This window comes from Contarinia nasturtii, unplaced genomic scaffold (genome assembly GCF_009176525.2).
Source record: "Contarinia nasturtii isolate CC-2019 unplaced genomic scaffold, AAFC_CNas_1.1 Cnas_scaffold_187, whole genome shotgun sequence".
Classification (NCBI taxonomy): Eukaryota; Metazoa; Arthropoda; class Insecta; order Diptera; family Cecidomyiidae; genus Contarinia; species Contarinia nasturtii.
Window position 1 is genome coordinate 1,549,554 of NW_022197544.1, and position 24,282 is coordinate 1,573,835.

Genomic DNA, 24,282 nt, shown 5'->3' on the forward strand with positions numbered 1-24,282 from the left:
AAAGGGATATATAAATTAATAAGGGAAATTTGCATTCAAACATTTTTTTTTTTAATTTTGAATGTGTTTGTTTCACACAACGATTAAATGTAGGATTTTCGATTTTTTTTTTTTTTTTGATTTTTTTCATTTACAACATTTTCCATTAATTCAGGTAATTTTCAAAAAAATAAATGTTCAAATAGCATTTGCGTTAACAGAATACGAAATTGCAAACAATTCAAAATGTTCTAAGAGATGGCGCTGTCTATCGCACATTTGAAGTTTCATGGTTTCAACTTTCATTCAGCGCAAGTGATGCCAACTTGACATTTAGAAACCGACGGCTATTCGATTCTTACAATGTGTCGAAACAGTGACGCTTTAGATTTTTCTCTCTATATTTTGTGATTTTTGCCTCAATTTTGCCGCTATTTAAAATAATAATTGGACTCATTCGAAGGTATTCGATGTGCTAAATGATGTTCAACTAAATTATTTGCATCTAATTGGTTAAATTTTTCGAAAAATTGCAGGTGGAACAAAAACCATTCAGTAGTGGTTCAAGTGCCGTACAAACGTGCATATACACACTACTATTCAGTGTTTCTGTCATTCATTCAACAGAAGAAAATTTACTTAGTGATTGACAAATAAAAATAACTGTGTTATTCCGCCATTTTAGTGGCGGCAAAGACCATCCAAGTAGATTTTTGTGTGTTTTTAAATAATAAATCGCAAATTATTCTGCAAAAATGGCTATGAGCGACTCAAAAGCACCATTGCGCACGGTAAAGCGTGTGCAATTCGGCATATTGTCACCCGATGAAATCGTAAGTATACCGATGTCGAATATTTCATAATATTGGACAATAGATCTTTTTGTTTGCACAATAGATCATATTCGCGATATTTTCATATTGATCTTTTCGCCGCATAACACGAATTATAAATTGTAAAAATGAATTGTTTGGAATTTTGCTTTTAGCGTCGAATGTCAGTTACCGAAGGCGGAATTCAGTATCCAGAAACTATGGAAGGTGGTCGACCAAAGCTTGGCGGTTTGATGGATCCGCGTCAAGGTGTAATTGAACGAACATCAAGATGTCAAACATGCGCCGGTAATATGACAGAATGTCCCGGACATTTTGGTCATATTGAACTGTGTAAGCCGGTCTATCATGTTGGTTTCTTGACAAAAACAATGAAAATTTTACGTTGCGTTTGCTTCTATTGCTCAAAGATGTTAGTTAGTTCGACAAATCCAAAAATTAAAGAAATTGTTATGAAAACAAAAGGCCAACCGCGTAAACGTTTGACATATGTATATGATTTGTGCAAAGGTAAAAAGATTTGTGAGGGCGGTGAAGATATGGATTTGGCAAAGGATGCATCACAAGCGGATCCATCAAAGAAACAAGGTCATGGTGGTTGTGGTCATTATCAGCCGTCGATAAAACGTAGCGGATTGGAATTGACAGCTGAATGGAAACATGTGAACGAAAATTCACAAGAGAAAAAAATGGTGGTGACCGCTGAACGTGTATGGGAAATTTTCAAGCATATCACAGATGAAGAGTGTTACATACTTGGTATGGATCCAAAATATGCACGTCCTGATTGGATGATAATCACAGTGATGCCGGTGCCACCGTTGTCTGTGCGACCGGCCGTTGTAATGTTCGGTTCAGCCAAAAATCAAGATGATTTAACGCACAAACTGGCCGATATTATTAAAGCCAACAATGAATTGAAAAAGAACGAAGCGATGGGTGCTGCAGCGCATGTTATCGCGGAAAATATTAAAATGTTACAATTTCATGTGGCAACATTTACAGATAATGACATGCCTGGTATGCCGCGTGCAACACAAAAATCGGGCAAACCATTAAAAGCAGTAAAGGCACGTCTAAAAGGAAAAGAAGGTCGTATTCGTGGTAATTTGATGGGAAAACGTGTCGATTTTTCAGCACGTACTGTCATCACACCAGATCCAAATTTGCGCATTGATCAAGTCGGTGTTCCACGATCAGTCGCACAAAATCTTACATTTCCCGAACTCGTTACACCATTCAATATCGATCGAATGCAAGAACTTGTTAAACGTGGCCATTCACAATATCCCGGCGCTAAATATATTGTTCGTGACAATGGCGAACGTATCGATTTAAGATTTCATCCGAAACCAAGTGATTTACATTTACAATGGGGCTACAAAGTGGAACGACATTTACGTGACGATGATTTAGTTATTTTCAATCGACAACCAACTCTGCACAAAATGAGTATGATGGGTCACAGAGTGAAAGTATTGCCTTGGTCAACGTTTCGGTAAGACAATTAATACCACTTTTGGTGAAAGTCTCAGTTTGCTAATTTCTCGTGTCCAATGTTTTTATTTTAGAATGAATCTCAGTTGTACGTCACCCTACAATGCTGATTTTGATGGTGACGAAATGAACTTGCATGTACCACAATCGATGGAGACACGTGCCGAAGTAGAAAATATCCATATTACACCTCGACAAATTATAACACCGCAAGCGAATAAACCAGTCATGGGTATTGTGCAAGATACGTTAACGGCTGTTCGTAAAATGACCAAACGAGATGTTTTCATTGAGAAAGAGCAAATGATGAATTTGTTGATGTTTTTACCCACTTGGGACGGTAAAATGCCGCAACCATGTATTTTAAAACCAAAGCCATTGTGGACGGGAAAACAATTGTTCACTCTCATTATTCCGGGCAATGTAAATTTGATTCGAACACATTCGACACATCCAGACGAAGAAGATGATGGCCCATACAAATGGATCTCGCCAGGTGATACAAAAGTAATGGTCGAACACAGTGAATTGATAATGGGAATATTGTGTAAGAAAACACTTGGTACATCGGCCGGTTCATTGCTACATATCGTTTTCCTTGAATTGGGCCACGAAATTGCTGGCCGTTTCTATGGTAACATTCAGACTGTAATTAACAATTGGTTGCTGTTGGAAGGTCATAGTATGGGTATTGGTGATACAATTGCCGATCCTCAGACATATCATGAAATCCAACAGTCTATTCGCAAGGCCAAAGAGGATGTCATCGGGGTTATTCAGAAAGCGCACAATATGGAATTGGAACCCACCCCGGGTAATACACTTCGTCAGACTTTCGAAAATCAAGTAAATCGTATTTTGAACGATGCTCGTGATAAAACTGGTGGCTCAGCTAAGAAGTCATTGACTGAATACAACAATCTCAAAGCTATGGTCGTGTCTGGTTCAAAAGGATCAAACATTAATATTTCTCAAGTGAGTTTAAATTCAAATGTGGTCATTTATTTAGTTTTTTTTTCTCGTTAAAATCCCAATGAATAATCTTATCTAATTTTATCATTGCAATCATTCGATAGGTTATTGCTTGTGTAGGACAACAAAACGTTGAGGGTAAACGTATTCCGTTTGGTTTTCGTAAGCGTACATTACCACATTTCATCAAAGACGATTACGGTCCCGATTCAAGAGGATTCGTCGAGAATTCATATCTGGCCGGTTTGACACCATCTGAATTTTATTTCCACGCTATGGGCGGTCGTGAAGGTCTTATCGATACAGCTGTCAAAACAGCCGAAACTGGTTATATTCAACGTCGTTTGATCAAAGCTATGGAGTCGGTAATGGTAAACTATGATGGTACTGTTAGAAATTCGGTCGGTCAATTGATTCAGTTGCGTTACGGTGAAGACGGTCTTTGTGGTGAAACTGTTGAGTTCCAAAGTCTACCGACCATTAAATTGTCACACAAAACATTTGAAAAACGTTTTAAATTTGATATGTCCAACGAACGATACTTACGTCGTATTTTCAATGAAGATGTTGTTAAAGAATTGACCGAATCAGGTTTTGTAATTCAAGAGCTTGAAGGTGAATGGGAACAATTATGTCGGGATCGTGAGGCCTTACGTCAAATCTTCCCGAGTGGTGAATCAAAGGTCGTATTGCCATGTAATTTACAAAGAATGATTTGGAATGTACAGAAAATTTTCCATATCAATAAGCGTGTACCAACCGATTTAAGTCCGATTAAAGTCATTAACGGTGTCAAAGAATTGCTACAAAAATGTGTGATTGTAGCTGGAAATGATCGTATATCAAAACAAGCCAATGAGAATGCAACATTATTGTTCCAATGTTTGGTGCGATCAACATTGTGCACGAAATATGTAGCCGAAGATCATCGATTGACAAACGAGGCATTTGAATGGTTGGTTGGTGAAATCGAATCACGTTTCCAACAAGCTCAATGTAATCCCGGTGAAATGGTCGGTGCATTGGCCGCACAATCACTTGGTGAACCAGCCACTCAGATGACATTGAATACTTTCCATTTTGCTGGTGTATCATCGAAGAACGTAACACTTGGTGTGCCTCGATTGAAGGAAATTATTAATATTTCAAAGAAACCAAAAGCTCCATCGTTGACCGTATTCTTAACTGGTGGAGCAGCACGTGATGCTGAAAAAGCAAAGAATGTATTGTGTCGCCTTGAACATACAACATTGCGTAAGGTTACGGCCAACACAGCCATTTACTATGATCCGGATCCACAACGAACCGTTATTGCTGAGGATCAAGAGTTTGTCAATGTTTACTATGAAATGCCTGATTTTGATCCAACCAGAATTTCACCATGGCTTTTGCGTATTGAATTGGATCGCAAACGTATGACCGATAAAAAATTGACCATGGAACAAATTGCCGAAAAGATTAATGCCGGCTTTGGCGAAGATTTGAATTGTATTTTTAACGATGACAATGCTGACAAATTGGTGCTTCGAATTCGTATAATGAACAGTGAAGATAGTAAATTCCAAGATAATGAAGAGGACACCGTCGATAAAATGGAAGACGACATGTTCTTGCGTTGCATTGAAGCGAATATGTTGTCAGATATGACATTGCAAGGTATCGAAGCGATCAGCAAAGTGTACATGCATTTACCGCAAACGGACAGTAAGAAACGAATTTCAATCACCGAAACGGGTGAGTTCAAAGCCATTGGTGAATGGTTATTGGAAACGGACGGTACTTCAATGATGAAAGTATTGAGCGAACGTGATGTGGATCCAGTTCGTACATACAGTAACGATATTTGTGAAATTTTCCAAGTGCTTGGAATCGAGGCTGTGCGAAAATCAGTTGAAAAAGAAATGAATGCGGTTTTACAATTTTACGGTTTGTACGTCAACTATCGGCATTTGGCTTTGCTTTGTGATGTTATGACAGCCAAAGGTCATTTGATGGCCATCACACGTCATGGTATCAATCGACAAGACACTGGTGCACTTATGAGATGCTCATTCGAAGAAACAGTTGACGTCCTCATGGATGCTGCCTCACACGCCGAAAACGATCCAATGAGAGGCGTATCCGAAAATATTATCATGGGACAATTGCCAAAAATGGGAACCGGTTGTTTCGATTTACTATTGGACGCCGAAAAATGTAAATTTGGTATTGAAATTCAAAGTACAATGGGTCCAGGACCGTTTGGAGCGACTGGCATGTTCTTTGGCGCAGCCACACCATCCACACTAAGCCCAGGAAGAACACCATGGCTTACACAAACACCTTCACATCCAGAAGCATCGCCAATGGGACCAAGTAAGTTTGAAATTTAAATTACTAGTAACTAATTAGTATGGGTTATAATTTATTATTTTCATGGTTTATTTATATTAATTCTTGTTTGTCACTTTTAGCAAGCGGTATGACACCAGGCGGACCAAGTTTTTCACCATCTGGCCAATCAGATGCATCTGGTTTATCGCCAGGATGGTCTCCGGCACATATTGGATCACCAGGATCACCAAGTAATCCAGCTATGTCACCGTATGGATACAATTCACCAAGTGCATCTCCAGCTTACTCACCAACGAGTCCAAATTACCAATCTCCCGCTTCGATATCAAATTATTCACCAAACAGTCCGAACTATTCACCAACATCGCCTGCATATGGAGGTATGAATTCAAATCTATTGCCGTTTAACTGTTATTGTTAACATAAGCAATAACACAATATTCATGTTATATTTTCTTTTGTTTTTGAAACAATTTAAAGGTTCTGCAAGTCCAAGTTACTCGCTAACAAGCCCAAATCCGGCTTCACCGCACCATTATTCACCAGTGAGCCCAACATATTCACCGGCTTCCATGAATTCGTATTCGATTAGCTCACATCCTTCGATGAGCCCATCATTCCATCAACAAAGCCAATATTCACCATTATCGCCACAACAATATGTAAGTTGTCACCTGCTTATAATCCATTTCAAACTAACTACCTCTTAGATGTACTAACGTTTTGATTTAATTTCATTTAGACGCCGACATCACCATCGTATAGCCCCACATCGCCGAGCTATAGTCCAACCTCGCCACGCTATTCTCCGACGAGTCCATCATACAGTCCATCATCTCCATCATATAGGTAAATAAAAAAAATGATCAAAATTCTTTGTTCAATTCTCTAATGAAATTGCAATGATTTTACAGTCCCTCGTCGCCAAGTTACTCACCATCGAGTCCGAGCTATAGTCCAACGTCACCGAACTATTCGCCAACATCGCCGAATTACTTTTCACCCGCAACAAACACTCCAGGTATAGCACTAAATAACCTAGTAACCTTTTAGTTCTAGAAATAAACGTGAATTTTTGTTTCATAATAATGTTACAGGGTCTGGCAGCACAGGTTACAGTCCGTCGGCAATGTCACAAAATACATTGTCCTATTCACCAACAAGTCCGAATTACACTCCGGCAACACCATCATATGTACCCGCATCGCCAAATTATCTTCCATCATCTCCAGGTACTTACACATTTTACTAGCACTATTTTCCAGGTTTTTTTAAAAAGAGTTTGGATTTTTAATTGGTCTTATTTCATTTACAGGTTATAGTCCAGCCTCACCAACTTACTCGCCGGCTAGTCCTTCGAACTATAGCCCATCGTCGCCACGGTATTCTCCATCCAGTCCAAATTATAGGTAAGTGACTCATAGTTGATTTTTATTTAATATCACTCACAATATGTTCTCAACCAATCATTCATTTCTCGTTTGTTTTCAGTCCGACTTCACCGAATTATTCTCCCACTAGTCCGAACTATTTCTCTCCAGCTACAAATACTCCAGGTAAATTTTTTAATTGACTCAATTCTCTTTTCAAACATAAATTACCATCTTTTGTGTTTTTTTTTTTTTTTTTTCATATTTCAGGTTCTAGCAGTACTGGCTATAGTCCATCGGCGATGTCTCAAAATACACCATATACACCGACTAGCCCAACAAATACCTATAGTCCAAGTAGTCCGTAGATAAATGAACAAAAAGCAAACTATTTGGCATCCATTTTATAAGTTAATTTGTCAATGTTTCTTTGAAAAGATTGAGAAAACAAATCGTTTCTAGACAATAGGATAAAAAAAAATAATGTGAACAAAGACCACTTTGATTTGCTGATATGTTTATTAAAACGAAGATTCATTTAGTGAAACACAATTGCTATTACAAAATTTACAGCTTGGTTTTATTTTTATACATTATTTTAACAAATATGGTTCTGAAATATCGCAAAATGAGTGGAAAGCTCATATTATTGTCACGTTAATGGGACAAAGTGTGATCGATCAACCATTTGTATCGAAACAAGAGCTGACTGAGTTGTATTTATTTAAATCATGGTCAAACCCACCATCTCGTTTAAAACCCATACGCTACAGAACTACTGGTGATCGAACATTTATGGGAAGTCAGTGTCATAAAATAATTTTACCAACATCAAGTCACTCTAATGAAAACCCCTCAGAATTTTTAACTTTCTAAAAAATATGTTTGAGGGATCGAGTCATAATAATCGCTGCTTAGGCGAATATGGGCAGTTGAGTATGTGTTTTCTCATAGCCATACACAGTCAAAGTAAGTCCGTACAAACGTCCCGATATTCACTCAAGCAACGATGAGGTGCCGTGAATTGTTCTAATACGATTTTGTGAAACCGTATAGGTCTAATCCCGGTGTAGAGCGCTCTTTTGGAATAAATTCAATTAATTTCAGTTAAATTTTTTCTAGAAATTCAAAAAAGTAGTCAAAAGGCTTCGCTCAATTTACACAAAAATATTTTTTTATTGTGCTATTCAAAATATTCGGTAGTTTTTGAGTGCCATCTATTGAAAACGAATAATAAACAACAGATGATAAAAATATTGTTTATACATATGCATTTGACAGTACATTACATATGTTGTTAATAACGAAAAATAAAACTTTTAAATTGCTTTTCTATCAAATTTCCATCAAAAACTAAAACAAAATGAAAGCAACAATTCAAAAAATAAAAAACAAATTGAAACTAACAACGGAAAAGTTTTACCAAAAGTTTTTCCCCCACTACACAGTCTTTCAGCGTTCAAATTGAAAGAATATCATTTTAAGGCATTTTTCTCATAAGTGCCTCTTCACAGTCTAAGCTTTAGATCGATCAATCAATGTCGTTGAAAATTTGACCAGATCTATTCCTCGTAACGCCCAATCATCCCGTAAAGTCAGATTTTGAATTTCATGTCTGAGCACGAAACCATCGTGTCACCAAAATGGTTGAAAAATGATCAAAAAAGTAAAATGTATGGATTGTGTCCATTTGGACCCAAAAAAATTACACCGGTCAACAGATATTGCTCAAAAACTAATCAGCACGTCTCCTAGTAGTCCCAAACAAATACGGGTTATAGTGCCACTTTTTTGGGGAAAAAAATTATCAAACACGTTAGATGGCGTTAGTTTAAATGTAAATTTCTATGTACACACGGTGGCGCCGCCCTACACCAAAAATTACTGAACTATAGAGTAAGGTACTATTGGTCCCAAATCATCCTGCAAAGTCAGAATTTGAATTGAGTTTTTGGAAAAAGATTTATCGAGTTAACAAATTTTGGAAACACGCCACAGGACACAGGACACAGGACACATCACACACAGCGACGCACATTAATATGCCCCAAAATCATCTCCAATCGTGTTTTCTACATTAAATATGCATAGAAAACATGTTTTGGGATGACTTTAATTTTTTGGCCTAATACAATACCTTCCCTACACTAGGTGTGCGGAAAAGTAAAACATATTTTCTTTAGGTAAAACGCGCCACAGTTAAAGTTGCCGAATATGTACATCCAAGGTTTGAGCCAATTATCGAGTCTCCGAGTGTTTTTGCATTTAAAGATGGAAAAATTCGAGCTGTAATTCGTGCCCAATACACACATGGTAAACCGTTAAAAGGTTTGGCTACTGTCACAATCACCGAATTCAACTACATTTGTTGCCATCGCGAAGAATCGGAAAGCAATGGCAGTGAAAATTTAGAAAATGATAACCGAGAAGATAAAATTTTGTCGAAGAAATCGTTTAATATTTACGGCAAACAAGCGGTTGAATTTGATATTGAAAAAGATTTGAAAATAAATCAACGCTGTTATTATATGGATTTAAAAATGAAAGTTGATATCACTGAAATTCTAACTGGTCTAGTACAATCAACTCAAAAAGTGCTTAGAATTGATAAAGATTCATATGAAATCAGCAGTGATCTGGAAGAAGATGGAGTAACAAGTGTAACACCCTGCGACATGAATGTATGTACTGAATTCACTTTCAATTTGCTTTAAAAAAATTTACTTGATAATTTCAATTCGAATATATAGATTAAAGTGCGAAAAGTGGATGGTATACCAATCACCAATCTTGATCCGAGTAAGATAACTGTTGTTACAGAACGATTTTATGACAACAATAAGAGCCCAAAGAAAGATGAAACTGATTATGAACTGAATGAAAATGGTGATGCCCACATAACTTTGGATGATGGAAAAGATGAACTTAAACTTGCATTACAGGTGAAGTATGGTGATCAAGAAAAGCGTTTCGGCAAATTCTCCACTAAAGGCGTTACATCTGGTAGTCTTCAGGCAAGAATTCTAACAGAAAAGTGAGTGACAATGTATACATTTTTTTCGAGAATCTCATTTGACTTTTTTTCTTCTATCTATCGAAATGTTCAGATGCGACATCAATAAAGAGGTCGAGATCGAAGTTATCTCTCGTCAACAGCTTCAATCGTATACCTATCTTATTGTTTGCTTTAGTAAAATACTTGAAGCAAAAACCATTGTTCCTGTTCTCGCAAAAACCACAGCCAATGGGTATTCATATAAATTCACTTTTCTACCGAACTCAGACTATTCACCTGGATCAACAGTTGTTGTTTACCACATTAACGGAAATGAGCTTGTAACAGCCTCCGTGGAAATTAAAATGAATGAATATTTTTCGAATTACATTGGATTGGATGTTGAACCAAATGTCGTCAAACCGGGTCAAATTGTCGATATCAATGTGAAAAGTAATCCCAATTCTTATATTGGATAGTAATCCAATTGCAAGTATGCAATCGATAAAAAAACAGTACATTCACGTAATAGTTTGACAATCTATGAAATTCTGGAGGAATTTTATTCAGTAAGTTCACAAGTTAAGAAGAGAGTCCGTGAACGAAGAATGGACTTTTACGACTATTTGGATTATTTGGATGAAAATAATTTGAACTATGATAATCAATATGAAGCGTTTGCAGTAAGTTTAAAAAAAAAATCAATTTTTTATGCATTTTCAACCATTTTATTGATACAAATGACCTGCATTTTACTTAATCATCAATCTTTTGTCAAATTTTAATTAATCTAAATTAATGTTTTTCATTTTATCAGGGAGCAAGCCTAATTACTCTTACAAATGCCGTTGAACCGGAGTGCATGACACGCTTTGGAATTGGCTGGGCATGAATACAAATTCGATATTATATCTCGATTTAAGAAGTCGGCCAAGTCGAATGGTAAATTTTGAAAATTCAATTACTTGATATCGATCGAATTTTCATTAATATTCCAATAACAGGAGTCGAGTCCATAAATGGTGGGAAAGTTCAAAAGCATTACAAACCCGGGATGATCATGACTCGAAAAATCTTAGCGTTGAAATTACTGGATATGCTCTTTTAACATTAATGTTAACCGATACAGATGCGGAATGTTTGCCGATTGTTAAATGGTTATTGACTAAATGTCATATCGACCAATTTAAGTATCTGGACGATTTCATTTTTGGCATTGAAGCATTAAACAAATTCTCTTTAAGAATTTCTACCAATGAAGTCAATTCGAAAATCACAATTGACACATCCAATGATAGCCAAGTCAACTTCGATATTAACAAAGAAAATGCCTCAATAACTCAATTTCAAAAGGTATATGATGCGCATTAACATTTATTTCCATTCAACATTTTAAATGTCTTTCTTTCTACTTTAACGGAACAGTTGAGCTCCGATGTTCGGTCAGTACGCGTAAATGCAAGTGGCAATGGATTCATTTTGATGGATATAGGATATCGTTACAACATTAATAATGATGTTATGCTTGAAAGTAATAAATACGCAGCCTTCATGCTCAAATCAAATGTGAGACTTGTGAATGATGATCACATCAGAATCGCAATAAAGACAAGCTACCAACAGACAATGGGACAGAATTCGGACAAAACTTAAAATGTGGTTGTCTTGGAGGCAGAATTACCAAGCGGTTTCGTTGTCGACTTGGGAAAAATGAATGATCTTAAGTCAAATCTGCCGACTCTAAAACGTGTCGTTACAAAGAGCTCCAATACGCTGGCCGTTTTCTATTTCGATTATCTTTCATCCGATCCGATTTCATTTGATTCCGAGAGCATAAGGTTGAGAACCAACAACCAGCTTCAATCACGGTTTATGACTACTGTAACAGTGGTAAGAATTTATTTGTTGTATTTTTGTGCGTTTGAATTACGAAGTTTTAAAAATTCTCTTTTCTGTAGTTTTGCGTACGACTGAATTCTACTCCCTTTCGACTAACACAAAGGACGAGGTTAATACATAAGAGTGTCATTAGGACGAAGTAAAAATTGAATATATCGATTCTTTCCTAAAAATTCTTGTTGTTCATAAGAATGAACTTTAAAAATCGAAGAAAATATTTCAGAGAATTGTCTTATGATTTACTGATTTTTATATGATGAATTATACATATGACTTTCACTCATTTTTCTATGAAAAATTCCATATTCAAAGTACACGTATACTAAGCCTACCAGATTCTTTTAAATGTTGATCCGGTCCGGATTTTCCGAGCGATTTTTCACCAAACCCGGACGAAATCCTGATGAATTTTTTTTTTTTTTTTTTTCAACAAAAAACATAATTTTTCGCTTTCCGCAAAAACGACTTGACTTTTAATGTATTTTTAATAAATCAGAATAAAAAACCTCTTTGCGAGGTTAAAACAGAGTGACGCTCTGTTGTTCAAATATTCTGCATACAAAAGAACTGATATCATTTTGTATGACGCTCGAACGTTTAAACAAAATTTGGAATAGAAGCAAAAATTTTATTGAACACAACATTTTAAAAATAAATCCACAAAACAAAGCAGAATAATGCGTATACAGTGTCACGACCAATAAAACGAAAAATATACGAAGATTTGATGAAATTTTTGAAATATATTCATTAAATTTATGTAGCCTAAATAAATGATTGAAACACAAATTTTTTGCATTATTGTATGATAGAAATAAAAAATATAATCATCAAAAAATTCCTTTTATTAAGTTTTAGTCCCAATAATTTTTGGAGAATTTCAGATTAATGTGAATTTTTTTCGGTTCCAAGAAATGTTCTTGTTTTAGAAATCTTAAAGTGTAAAATTAATAAAAATGGACGAATATTTAGTGTCAAACCGTAATAAATTGCTTAAATGATAATGAAAAAGGGATCCATTTTCCGGATTTTCTTAAATTGAATTTATTTCCAAGCACGTAATCAGACGACCGCGACCTTCATCAAAAGTAAATTCAATGGAGAGATCACTAGAACCAGCGACTTTTTTATTATATTCATAAGAGACGTAACAGTCGTTGAAATTTGGCATATCCAATCGAAATTCGTAGGTGTTACATCTCTTGATATGAATGGCGATTGGCAGCTTGACGTATGGTATTGTTCCGTTGACAAAATTCATGGTGCCAGAGAAGACCATTTTTCCCGTTTTTCGATCGAATGACGTGCCAGGAATTTCGGTGATGGTAATGTTGGCATCTTTATGGAATGAAATGCCATTGCGATGAGCTAATGCTACACCATAGAATCCGCCGAGTAAAATATTTTTATTTGTGGTAACATGCATAATTTCGCAACTTTTTTCAATGTAGTACGCAGCTGAGTTCGTAGCTGTACGCGCACACTTCCACATTTTGCTTGCGTTCCACCAAAAACGCTTTTCTCGCGAAAAATGTCTGGGGACATATTCTTTGATAGTAAGTGAATGCACTATATCGGCCCATTCGATGACAGTGAATAAATCGTAGTAAGTCAAGGTACGCTTGGTGAATTCTTCCATGGAAAACGTGCCGAGACGAATCAAATGGAGACAATCGCCCAACTGAGCTCGTAAATTCTGAGATTTTTCTGCATCCAATCCTTTTTCTTTGCATACAGTTTTCGCCCAAGCCAAACAACTATCAAATAAAATAGTTTCTTCGCATGGCATCAAGTCGTTTTTCAATATGTGTGTCAACACTGAACGATCGCAATGAAGAAAATCGTCTGAGCCAAATACCTGAACGGAATTCAACGCAATATGATGCTCACAAAACAGCTTCAGTTCAGATTGTTTGTACAAAACTGCCAATCGATAGCCCCAGCAAATGTCTTCCGATGTCAATGTATCTTTCAAAAAGCTGACACATGAATTCATGCATTCTGTAGTCACATACTTATCGGCGAGATACATAACCTCAGGAATGTATTCTTTTGTAAATTGGACCTCGATGAAGTAAAAACATTGTAAAAACAGTTTGAATGCTTCTGGAGACGAATCAACAATTTCGACGTTACCCTTCTCTTTCATTTTACCGTAGAACATTTTTTCGAATACTTCGCTCGCTGCCGCCATAATTATTTTATGCGCTGGAATTTCTTCGATGACTTTTTTATCAGTTGTAGCCGGTTTTGCTTTCAATTCGTCAGCTTTAGTTTTGAAAATATCTTTTTCAATCGTCTCACAGATCACAAAATTTACATCTGATGTTTGAGTGTCGAGATACAAATTTGTACAGGCTTTGTCCCGCAGTTGACACTTGTAAAAGACGATATTTTTGATCTTATTTTCTTCGGTCGAAGTAGCCATTTTCGTCTATATTTGTGCTTTGATTTCGTTGTAAACTGTAAACCAATTGTATAAAATATAAAATTTAAAACTATAAAATGTAATGCACATTTAAAAATTAGTTCAAAGCTAAAATATGTTTTATGTCCCGAAAATATACCAACCAATATCAAATGTAAAAATATGGTGAAATTAACAGTGAATTGCTGTAAATTTTGCTGAACAAGTTCGATTGTGTCTCCGACTAATATGTTGCCGGTTTTATTGTTTTCTGTCAACGCATACGACTTATAATTTTGTGTGTATGCATTGCTATTGGTTGATGTAACTGATCCGATTATTACAAATGTCAAATGCAACAAGTGACAGAAAGTTTTTAGTTTTTAACAGCAATCATTGCTTTATATGCCACATTTTCAAAGGAACAAATTATGATATGACAAATCATATTATTTTTGATTGTTGACAACATGGGATTCAATATGAGTCTAAATAATCAGAAAATCTGTTGATTCGGAAACATAATTATAACGGTTGAAAAAATCGTTTTCTAATCACAACGCTTAAAAAAATAAACGATTACAAGGGGCATATTGGACAAGAATTTTGGTTTATGTTCAAGCATTGAAATTCTCAAACCCTATATCATAGTTTTAGTACTAACTTATCAAGTTTCACGTTGTTGGATGTAACAATACCGTTGCCAATAATTTTCACAAGACGTTGGTATTGAAAAGATTGTTATTCACGTAATTTCTTGAATCTAATTAGTACTACTTTATTCAGAAACTTACCAAAAACTATTACAATTCCATTTTTCCCTGTTATCACAACTTACCATAGATTCCAAAAAAGGAAAATGATAAAAATACCGCAACAAAGACAAAAAAAGGACAATTTTAAAAATACTTCAAAATGAAAAAAAAACACACTTGTTCATACTTTTTTACGATCAATTTATTTGCAAGGTGAACTTTTTTTCTATTCCTTTTTTACAGCAAACAAATTTGAAAGAAAAAACTAATTAAATTTTTAATTCTGAATCGAATTTTAATCGGCTACATATTTGCGATTTGGTCCCATGTACCATGTGCATTTAGTCGTAGACTTTCTGTATAGAGAAAAAAACACAAGAACAAAAAAATCAATGAATTTATCAGTCAAAATCATCGCTTATTTTTTTCGTTTTTAATTAGAAGTTTCGGATGTCGAAAAGAAAAATTCAAAATAAAATGTTTGTTGAAAAATGTGGAAATTAGCGTCGAACGACAAATGGATCAAACTGTATTCGTATCAAATTTTGATGTATTTTTCATTTAAACATATTCTTTTATAATATGACAAAATAAAAATAAGTACCTCGTAACCGGGATAATTCACTGTTTTGCATTGTGGACATTTGGCTGCCTCGCCTTCTCGAATATTGAATTGGACATATTCATTGTCGCATTTCCAGCAAATATAAGTTGCACGCACGTTGTCTTCCATTTTTATCTTTGCTGCGTTCAGCGATTAACGTTGAGCTGGTTGATAGCTTTGATGTTGTTTCCACAAAATATCTTACAATACTGTTCGGTTAAACAGAAGTCGCAGTGTGTTTCGACCAAATGGTGTATGTTGAGTTCTGCCTCTACGTATACATACATATACATCAATAGTTAAAACATTATTTAATAAACGATGAGCGATAATTTCTTTACGGAGAATAAGCAATATTGGCGTTTCTTTTACTCTTATCAAGTAAACAATTTAACGACTACTCCAAATGAATGCGCATTGTGCACACTATGCAAAATTGGTATATTTATTCGAATGCTAAGAAAAAGTAATGACCAAAAACAACAACACACAAATGAGACCAGCAGTAGACTTGTTTTAATGTGGTAGTGAATTGAGAAATACGATAAGAGCCATCGACAGAATGCGTTTATTCTCTAAGTAGACGAAACATGGTAATTGGCTTCCCTTGCATTTGAATTTCGATTTACAAGCATTTTGTATTGAATAAATGTTTTGAAATTTGGAGCATAAGCGATAAGAAATGTGCGATTTTTATGCAATTTATTTATTTATTGGTACAATTTTCGTCATATACAACATGTTAGAGATATAAAGCCCAAATAAATATTGACATTTTGACTTAAAATTAGGAATTATTCTGAATTAATAATAAATATTTTTTAATTTCTTTAATAAAATGATCTTTTTCATCAATGTTTCTTATATTGCTTGGAATTGAATTCCATCATTTGTAGAGCAGTGCAGCACTGCTCATAACGAAGATTTATTGTGTCTTTGACAAACAAAACATTTATAGTAAATAGATATTTACATTTCATTTGACAAATGCTATTAGTTTTGGTAAAAGATAATTTATGGAAAGGATTGGTAAACAAAACTTTCGAAACGAGACTAATTACTATTATTCAGCCACCCGAAAACGTATCTCTGTTTTCAATTTTAAAAAATCCCTTGGATAAGGAAATTACTTTCTTAAAAACAATTTTCGAGCAAACCTTTGAACATGTTCGTTGTTCGGTGTTTACTCAATAGAACCGTTTTCAAATGCTCAAAATTTATTTTTTCACAGCCCTTAAAGATACAAAAAAATTGCCGGTAATATTTTATATACACGGTGGTTATTTTGCTTATGGATGTGGTGATAATACTTCTCAAGGACCAGATTTTTTTATCGAGCATGAAGTTATCGTCGTAACTGTAAACTTTCGACTTGGAATATTCGGTTTTATGTCTTTGGGAACACCAGAATATTCGGGAAACATGGGTTTAAAAGATCAACAATTGGCCTTGAAATGGACCTATAAGAATATTGAAGCATTTGGCGGAGACAAACAAAAGATTACTCTATTTGGTCTTAGTACAGGTTTAACACTAATAGCAATAAATGCTTTTATTTTGAATTTCTAATGTGATCCTAACTAATAATATGGAAGCGACGAAAAAATGAAATTGTTTACTTAATCCTATTCTTTTTAAATTCAGGAGCAAATTGTGTTGGTTTGCATTTAGTTAATAATGAATCATCAAAGTACTTCCAGCAAATACTCAGTATAAGTGGAACACCCAACAAATGTCACAACTATCAGAAAGGGGACCATCGTTGTTTCATTGAGCATTTGTACAATAGACATTTTAAAGGCCATCCAAGTGATACAGAATTAATCGATTTTCTCAAAACAGTAGATGTCATGGAAATGTTAATTTTTTTTCATGAAACATTCTCGAGAACGCATTCGCTATGGAATCCTGTAATTGAAAGTAATCAATATGTCTATTGAATAGAATGCATTATTAACCAGTAAGTTCTACATTAAATTTTATTCATCCCAAACTTTGCAGATCCAAATGCAATACGTCCATTTATTGTTGACGATCCAATGACTTCACTAGGAAAGTTGGATAGTATCGATAAACCTGCATACTACACGATTACACAATATGTATGTATTAATTATTTCATTGAATTATTTTCATATTAAATATATTTCCAAAACCGTTTTATTGTTTTTCTTTTTTCAAGATACCTGATTACGGGAACAGGCTATTCAGACCCAAAAGTTGTTCGTGAATACATAAAGGATTTCAATATTGACTTACCAATATTTGGATATAAATCAATAATTGAGAAGAAAGTAAGGACATGTACTTGTAGAGTTTTCAATGTGCTTTTGTGACATTCTTCATCTATGTTCTATGTTTACATTTAGCCCGCATATCTTGAAAAGATAATGAAAGAGCTCCACAATTTTTACTTCAATGTCAATGCATCTACACCCTATGAAGAACTACTCAGGCAACGCCTTGTCCTAGACTCCGATCTCTACTATCTATATTACAACGAAAAATGGATGGAACAACATGTTGCTATTTCGAATAAAGACACTTTTTATCATCGATTTTCGCTTCAAACCAAAATAAACGAACATTCAGAGTATCCGGGTGCCGGCCACGGAGACGAAAAGCCATTTGTATTTCGGTAAGTTTGTGTAATGGCTATATTGTAAATCAATCAAACGTTATATATCAACAAATGTTTACAGGTGCACTTGGTATAAACATGCAGCAAAAGTGATAGATGATAAGGACACTGATGAGAAGAGCGCAGTAGCTTTTGAAGGGATGCGTGTGATGCAAAAACTGTTTACGAACTTCATAAAATATGGGTATTGTTTAACAATAATATTTGGTTGTTTATGTTAATTTGTGATTGTGTGTATCTATTTGCAAATCACAGAAAACCCATACACAATGGTGATCTAATGGCTCAAGAATTCAAACCATTTCAACGTTCAAGCAAATCGGACGAATTTGATTTTATCGACGTGACCAATGCTGGTTTATTACCAAGTAAAGCACTGTCCGAAGGTAGAACCAAGTTTTTGGATCACATAATCAAAGAAGTTCAACGATTAGTTAAAAAGCATGGAGATGAACCTAAAGAAACGCAAATTGAACAGCTGTATAAGAAGTTTAAAGTAAAGGTGGCAAATGAACACGTACGAACGGCTCAAAATCACTATTTGGGTCTTTCGGCAAACTCCAATCAAACATTCCAACACCTCTCAAAGCAAACAGTTTGGTTGTTCGATTGCATTCGAACCAACGAACATGTTCAAAAATTTGCTCGAAAATTGTTTTTGAGAAAGTAATTTCCTCTTCCTTTTAAAACGATTCAAAAAATAAATATCCTTTGATTAAAAGAAAAGATTGTGAGCATGGCATTAAATTCCATTTTGGCGATTGATTTTCAATAAATGGCAGCGTAAAATGAAAAGACAATAAATGCAATTCTTTTTGTGTTTTTATTCATTTTCAGATCAGAAAAACCAATTCACTTCATTTTTGTATTTGCGGTTCTAGTTTTGTTTAATTGTTGGAAAGTATTTATGTATCGAAAAATCAAATTCCGGTGGACATTTTGAGTCTTTTTTGTGTCCATTCGCTAGCAGGTTCATTACAACATAGTTGATCTTCGCTATTTTGATTATGTCGATAATCTAAAAAATAAGATAATCATTTCATCAGCGTAATGAATTGATATTTTGTTTTGCATAAAAACAAACCTCAGCGTCAGCATTTGGAATTACTTCCAAAATAGTTCTGGCCCTATGGAAATAGTTACTGGCATCCAAATACAAATTCATTGACGACCGATTCAGCGTATAGCTTCGATATTCTTTGAATTGATTGTACGAGACCGGTGGTGGTGTTGTGAGCCCAAAAAATGGAGCAAAACGATGATCAAATCGAACACGTTCATTGTCAAATATTGAAAGTGGCTGTGGAATACGATCGTCTTTGGTGAAACCAGCCAATGCCTATTGAGCAAAACGAAGATTTGAAAAACAAAAAATTAAAACAAAAATGTTACGTAATTTTTCGTTCAAAAAAAACTTGCATTATAATAACCGGAGAACATGTTTTTCAATGCCTGGCTAAACATAACTTCACGACCGTATAGTTTCATAGATTTCTTTTTGGCTTTTGGTTTTTTTGATTTAGTCGATGGTTTTTGCATTTGATCAGCTAAACATTCAGCTCTAGTTAGTGTTGTTATAATCCAATTATAGAGATAATCCGATAAGTACCAATAAATATACATATATTCATGCACGCTATAGAGTTCCAACTCTAGTCCGGACAACAAGTACATTGCCATTGCACGAAGGCAATGATATAACACCCATGTGCTGAAGTATGGCCGACGATCAGCTTCATCTGGATTTAAGTCACACAAATATGTATCAACACGTTCCGCCTCGTCTTGTAGACTTGCAAAATCATCTAATAGCCGTGCCAATTTGTCGCGTTGCCGAGCACGATTGTAGCCGCAAATTTGGATAAACATCACAAACGAGTACATGTTCATGCAGTATTTGAAGAAGGTTTCAATGCAAAATTTCACCTGTAAATTTTATGGAAAAGACCAAATTACGTTAAAATTAACATTTGTTCAACGAACACATTAGATATGCAGTAATTCTCTACCTGAGCACTCGATGTGAAATTATTCCGAAGTACTAAGACGGTTGGAGCACAAAATAACTTTACCGAATCGCGAAGCATTTCCGTCACCGGCGTCACACCAAACACTGAATTTGGTTGTGGAAAATATAAGCATTGCAAAATGCTACGGGATAAGAGGCACGGTCCTGACTTTTTGCTGAATTCAATGAAGAAATTCTAAACGAAAAAGGCATCGCACATTCAGCATTTTTTTTTTCTACCTCAAAAAAAAAAACAAATACGGATATTTGGCTTACCAATGCACTATGGTAGTTGACACAGTGCACTATTTTACAGGCCTGCTTTGTGCGATGCACCAATTCTTCAAGAAATGCAATGCTAAAATCTCTCGCTTTAATTTTAGTGTAACGAGGGAATGTCGGTGGCAAAACACGTTGATTGACTGTTGGCGAAAAGCCCATTGGATTTGGTGCGTCATCTGTTTAAACATATACATTTTATGCATAGTCAATATTCAGCTTAGATTTACAAGCAAAACATTTATGTCAACAATTGAATAACTGCCAGGCCTTACCGTCGGGGTCTGGTTGAGTGCCTAGGCTAATTGTTCGTTTGATTAGTGGAATGAGATCAGCCGCACCATTTAGCAGTCGAACGATTTCATTCATCTCTTGTTCATTTGGCGATACACTTTTGCTGGGTGCTAACGCTGACAATGCTTGCAAAAACAGTCTCAGAAATTTTAATCGGCCAATTATTCCTTGCAGTCCCTGAAAATAAAAATGATACATCTCAACTCTTCAACATTGGATCAGGTCTGAGAATAGCCCCTTCATCTATCTGAATATTGAATGTTTGCAAATTTATACGAGAATGCATCTATGCTACACGGTGATCTCACCTGAATTTGCAATGACATTTATTTTAATATAGGCCAAATCGGTTTCACTTATATAATCATTGATATACATTATATAACAGAAAGAACTGGTGTTCAAAATGAAACATCAGTTTTTGGCCGGAAATCTACCAAGCTATGTCGTATATTATTTTATCGATTCCTACCTCGTTTCCGTCAGGGGTGGCTTTTAATTGTTTGGTTAGTTCATCTTCAGCTTCTTTTAGCATAAAACATGCTTTGGTATTTACAATGTCTGGCGTCAATACATAACCATAGTCCCGAGGATCAAAATCTTCTTCTTCGTACACTTTTGCGCTAAATGGAAACATACGAACAATTAACGTGCGCACACCATCTGGTTCTCATAAATTTATACTTACTGTAGCACAAATTTTCGTATGATTTGTGTTAATTTATGCATGGCACAACAAAATGCTCGCAACGTTTTATCTTCAATGCAATGTGGCTGATGTAAATATAAGCAGGTGAACATTGTTTGAGCCAATGAATGACCGTCCAACCATGAAATCAAACATGCATAGATGCCGTCCATTATGCCAATCAATTCGCTTGGTTCAAATGAAACCAGTTTCATTTTTTTTGTCTATAAAAATGATAAAAAATCAAGTTAAAATTCATGTCATATCGCATTTGAATGAATTTCTCTTACTTCGACGGCAGTTTCAAAGGTAAGTGGACCGCCTGGATTTTTATTGCAACACATTCCCGCATCCATTTTTGGATCCATCATTTCAATGGCTGACATTGCTTCGAAAAGGCCAAATAATTTCTGATGATGCACCAATTCGCCCAATTGAAGCTCTATTCAAATAAAAAAAAACAATCGTTTGAATTAACAAATAGTGTTTCAAATGATTTTTCTATCATTGAAATGAATCTAAAATACCTTTGACTGATTCAAAAAATTCTTGTGTTATATCTTTCCATTCGTAGCACACTTTTAACGGCAACAGTGGTTCCGTTTCTTTTTTCGATTCATCACTTGGTTTCGATGCATTTTTACTGGCATCTCGCTCAGAATCATCAATTGAAATGGCAGCTAAACCTTGATTTAGCTCAGCTACAGTTGAACTACGAAGAAAGTTCAATTAAAAACAATCAATCCTTAAATAGTAAATGATTCATTAGATAAATCAGTGAATTTACTTACCTATCTGATTCTGTAGATGACTTCATATTTTGTGAATTTTTCTTCAGTTATCTATTGCTTAAACAATACAAAATGAGTTCTAATTTTCCAATGCATTCAGAATTGGCATATAAATATTAAACCTTAAAATTATTATTACACGATTGTCAGTTCAGTAGGCTATTTCAATTGACCCACATGCAGATGGCGCATCACACATATGTCATACGATTGGATCTGATGTTGTTAATATTATTAATACAAGAGCACGTGTAATGATGACAGTATTATAAATTAATCGAATGTTGATTTCGAATTATTCACAGCATCAGCTAAAATGTGTGAAAATCAAGTGGATTTAGGTTTTTTGGATAAATGTGAACCATGGCTATTGGTGAATACATTTTTTCCAAGCAAAGTTGGCGGTCGACCAGCGTGGTTAGATGTTGAATCAATACCATCTAACGATAGACTGAAATGTTCCGAATGCGAAAAACAACTTACATTTTTATGCCAAGTATATGCTCCACTCGACGAATATGATATTTGCTTTCATCGAACGCTATATGTATTTATTTGCACCGATGCACTTTGCTGGAAACCGAATACATCAAAGTACGTTTGAAATTTCAATATAAATAGTTGAGTTCTTTTGAATTTTATTCTCCATTTTATTTTACTTAGAACCATCAAAGTGTTCCGATGCCAATTGCCTAAAGTAAATAAATATTACGAACCGACACCTCCAAACGAAGACGTTCCAACGGTATGTTGTCTTGTTTTTTGTTTTTTTTTTTAAACTAAAATCAAACCTTTTCTGACTTTTTGTTGGCAAACATTTGACAGGATGAAGTGATTACTTCGGTGAAATTATGTCAAGTTTGTGGTTGTCGTGGTCCATTGAGCTGTGGCGCATGTAAATCAACTAATTATTGTAGCAAAGAGCATCAAAAAATTGACTGGACCTTGGGCGAACATAAGACGGTGTGTGAGAAAAATGCAAAGCAATCGTATAGCAATAATGAAAAGCACAAATATTTATTGGAAGAATTTGATCTGGTCACTGAACCAGAAGAAATTACCGATTCAGATGATGCGGAAAGTGAACAAGATCAAGAAATCCGTCGCATGAAAGATTATGATGAATTCATGAAAAAACATAAAGAACAAACAAAGGACGATGAGCTGGCCAACGTTCCCGATGAAGAATTTGAAAAGTACACAAATCAAATTGATGACGATAAAGATTTCGATAAGTTTAAAAAACGCATTGCTTCCGATCCAGATCAAGTGATTCGCTTTGATCGAGCAGGCAGTCCATTGTGGATTACAAGCAAGAATAAGCCGAAAATCAGTGATATACCTGCATGTGAACTGTGTAATGCGCCAAGAATATATGAATTTCAAGTAAGTCGTCTGCAAGAATAAAAAAAAAAAACAAATACGATTATTAATAAATACTGTCATTTAAATATTACAGATTATGCCACAGCTGTTGAATTCGTTTAAGGAATTAAACGTTGATTGGGGGATTTTGGCTATTTACACATGCAAACAAAGTTGCAACACAAATGGAAATTATGTCGATGAATATTGTTACAAACAGGATATTTGTGAAGATAAATAAACATTTTATTTACACAAATGAACCAACTTTGTTTGAATACCTTTTTTTTTCATATTAAAAACTTGGTTTATTTTGATACTAAAAATCATTTTCCATTTCTTCTTTTGTTTTGGATTTCGATTTTTAATCATATGTGAGATGTTTTTCGTTCCCTTAATTTGAACTTTTCACATGGAAAAATATATTGACCCCCAGGGGTTCACGTAGACATTACAACGTACCAATCAAGTTGTTTTCAGATTCCCATACAAATTCTGACGATTTACTGCATTTACCTTGATGAATTTTCCAAAAAGAAAAATATTGATTCGAAAAACTAGGTTTCAAGTT

The 24,282-nt window shown here is 35.0% G+C and overlaps 4 protein-coding genes and 1 long non-coding RNA gene across 5 annotated transcripts; 2 read left to right on the top strand and 3 right to left on the bottom strand.

Moving 5' to 3' along the window:
• The first annotated feature begins 330 nt into the window (after window positions 1–330).
• On the top strand, window positions 331–7,551 carry LOC116336729 (DNA-directed RNA polymerase II subunit RPB1). Its single transcript, XM_031760794.1, has 13 exons — window positions 331–442; window positions 516–812; window positions 968–2,310; window positions 2,384–3,284; window positions 3,386–5,636; window positions 5,735–5,995; window positions 6,096–6,277; window positions 6,358–6,464; window positions 6,530–6,636; window positions 6,713–6,847; window positions 6,931–7,024; window positions 7,107–7,171; window positions 7,256–7,551. Exons 2-13 carry the CDS (start codon window positions 735–737, stop codon window positions 7,351–7,353), a joined length of 5,622 nt encoding a protein of 1,873 aa, XP_031616654.1. The 5' UTR covers window positions 331–442; window positions 516–734; the 3' UTR covers window positions 7,354–7,551.
• Window positions 7,552–12,703: 5,152 nt separating this feature from the next.
• On the bottom strand, window positions 12,704–14,576 carry LOC116352473 (BTB/POZ domain-containing protein 6-B-like). The gene is made up of 2 exons (XM_031785103.1): window positions 14,451–14,576; window positions 12,704–14,342 (listed from the first exon to the last, which is right to left on the bottom strand). Exon 2 carries the CDS (start codon window positions 14,305–14,307, stop codon window positions 12,913–12,915), a length of 1,395 nt encoding a protein of 464 aa, XP_031640963.1. The 5' UTR covers window positions 14,308–14,342; window positions 14,451–14,576; the 3' UTR covers window positions 12,704–12,912.
• A 649-nt stretch (window positions 14,577–15,225) lies between these two features.
• On the bottom strand, window positions 15,226–15,908 carry LOC116336566. Its single transcript, XR_004200712.1, has 2 exons — window positions 15,646–15,908; window positions 15,226–15,397 (listed from the first exon to the last, which is right to left on the bottom strand). It is a non-coding gene; the product is annotated as an uncharacterized LOC116336566 (long non-coding RNA).
• A 3,182-nt stretch (window positions 15,909–19,090) lies between these two features.
• On the bottom strand, window positions 19,091–22,479 carry LOC116352568 (N-alpha-acetyltransferase 35, NatC auxiliary subunit). Its single transcript, XM_031785271.1, has 11 exons — window positions 22,347–22,479; window positions 22,083–22,267; window positions 21,846–21,997; window positions 21,556–21,779; window positions 21,340–21,490; window positions 20,849–21,044; window positions 20,571–20,752; window positions 20,296–20,490; window positions 19,706–20,212; window positions 19,371–19,625; window positions 19,091–19,304 (listed from the first exon to the last, which is right to left on the bottom strand). The coding sequence occupies exons 1-11, from the start codon at window positions 22,370–22,372 to the stop codon at window positions 19,164–19,166; spliced, it is 2,214 nt and encodes a 737-aa protein (XP_031641131.1). The 5' UTR covers window positions 22,373–22,479; the 3' UTR covers window positions 19,091–19,163.
• Window positions 22,480–22,568: 89 nt separating this feature from the next.
• LOC116352569 (programmed cell death protein 2) lies at window positions 22,569–23,974 on the top strand. Its single transcript, XM_031785272.1, has 4 exons — window positions 22,569–22,940; window positions 23,010–23,091; window positions 23,172–23,732; window positions 23,806–23,974. Exons 1-4 carry the CDS (start codon window positions 22,663–22,665, stop codon window positions 23,950–23,952), a joined length of 1,068 nt encoding a protein of 355 aa, XP_031641132.1. The 5' UTR covers window positions 22,569–22,662; the 3' UTR covers window positions 23,953–23,974.
• The last annotated feature ends 308 nt before the right edge of the window (window positions 23,975–24,282 follow it).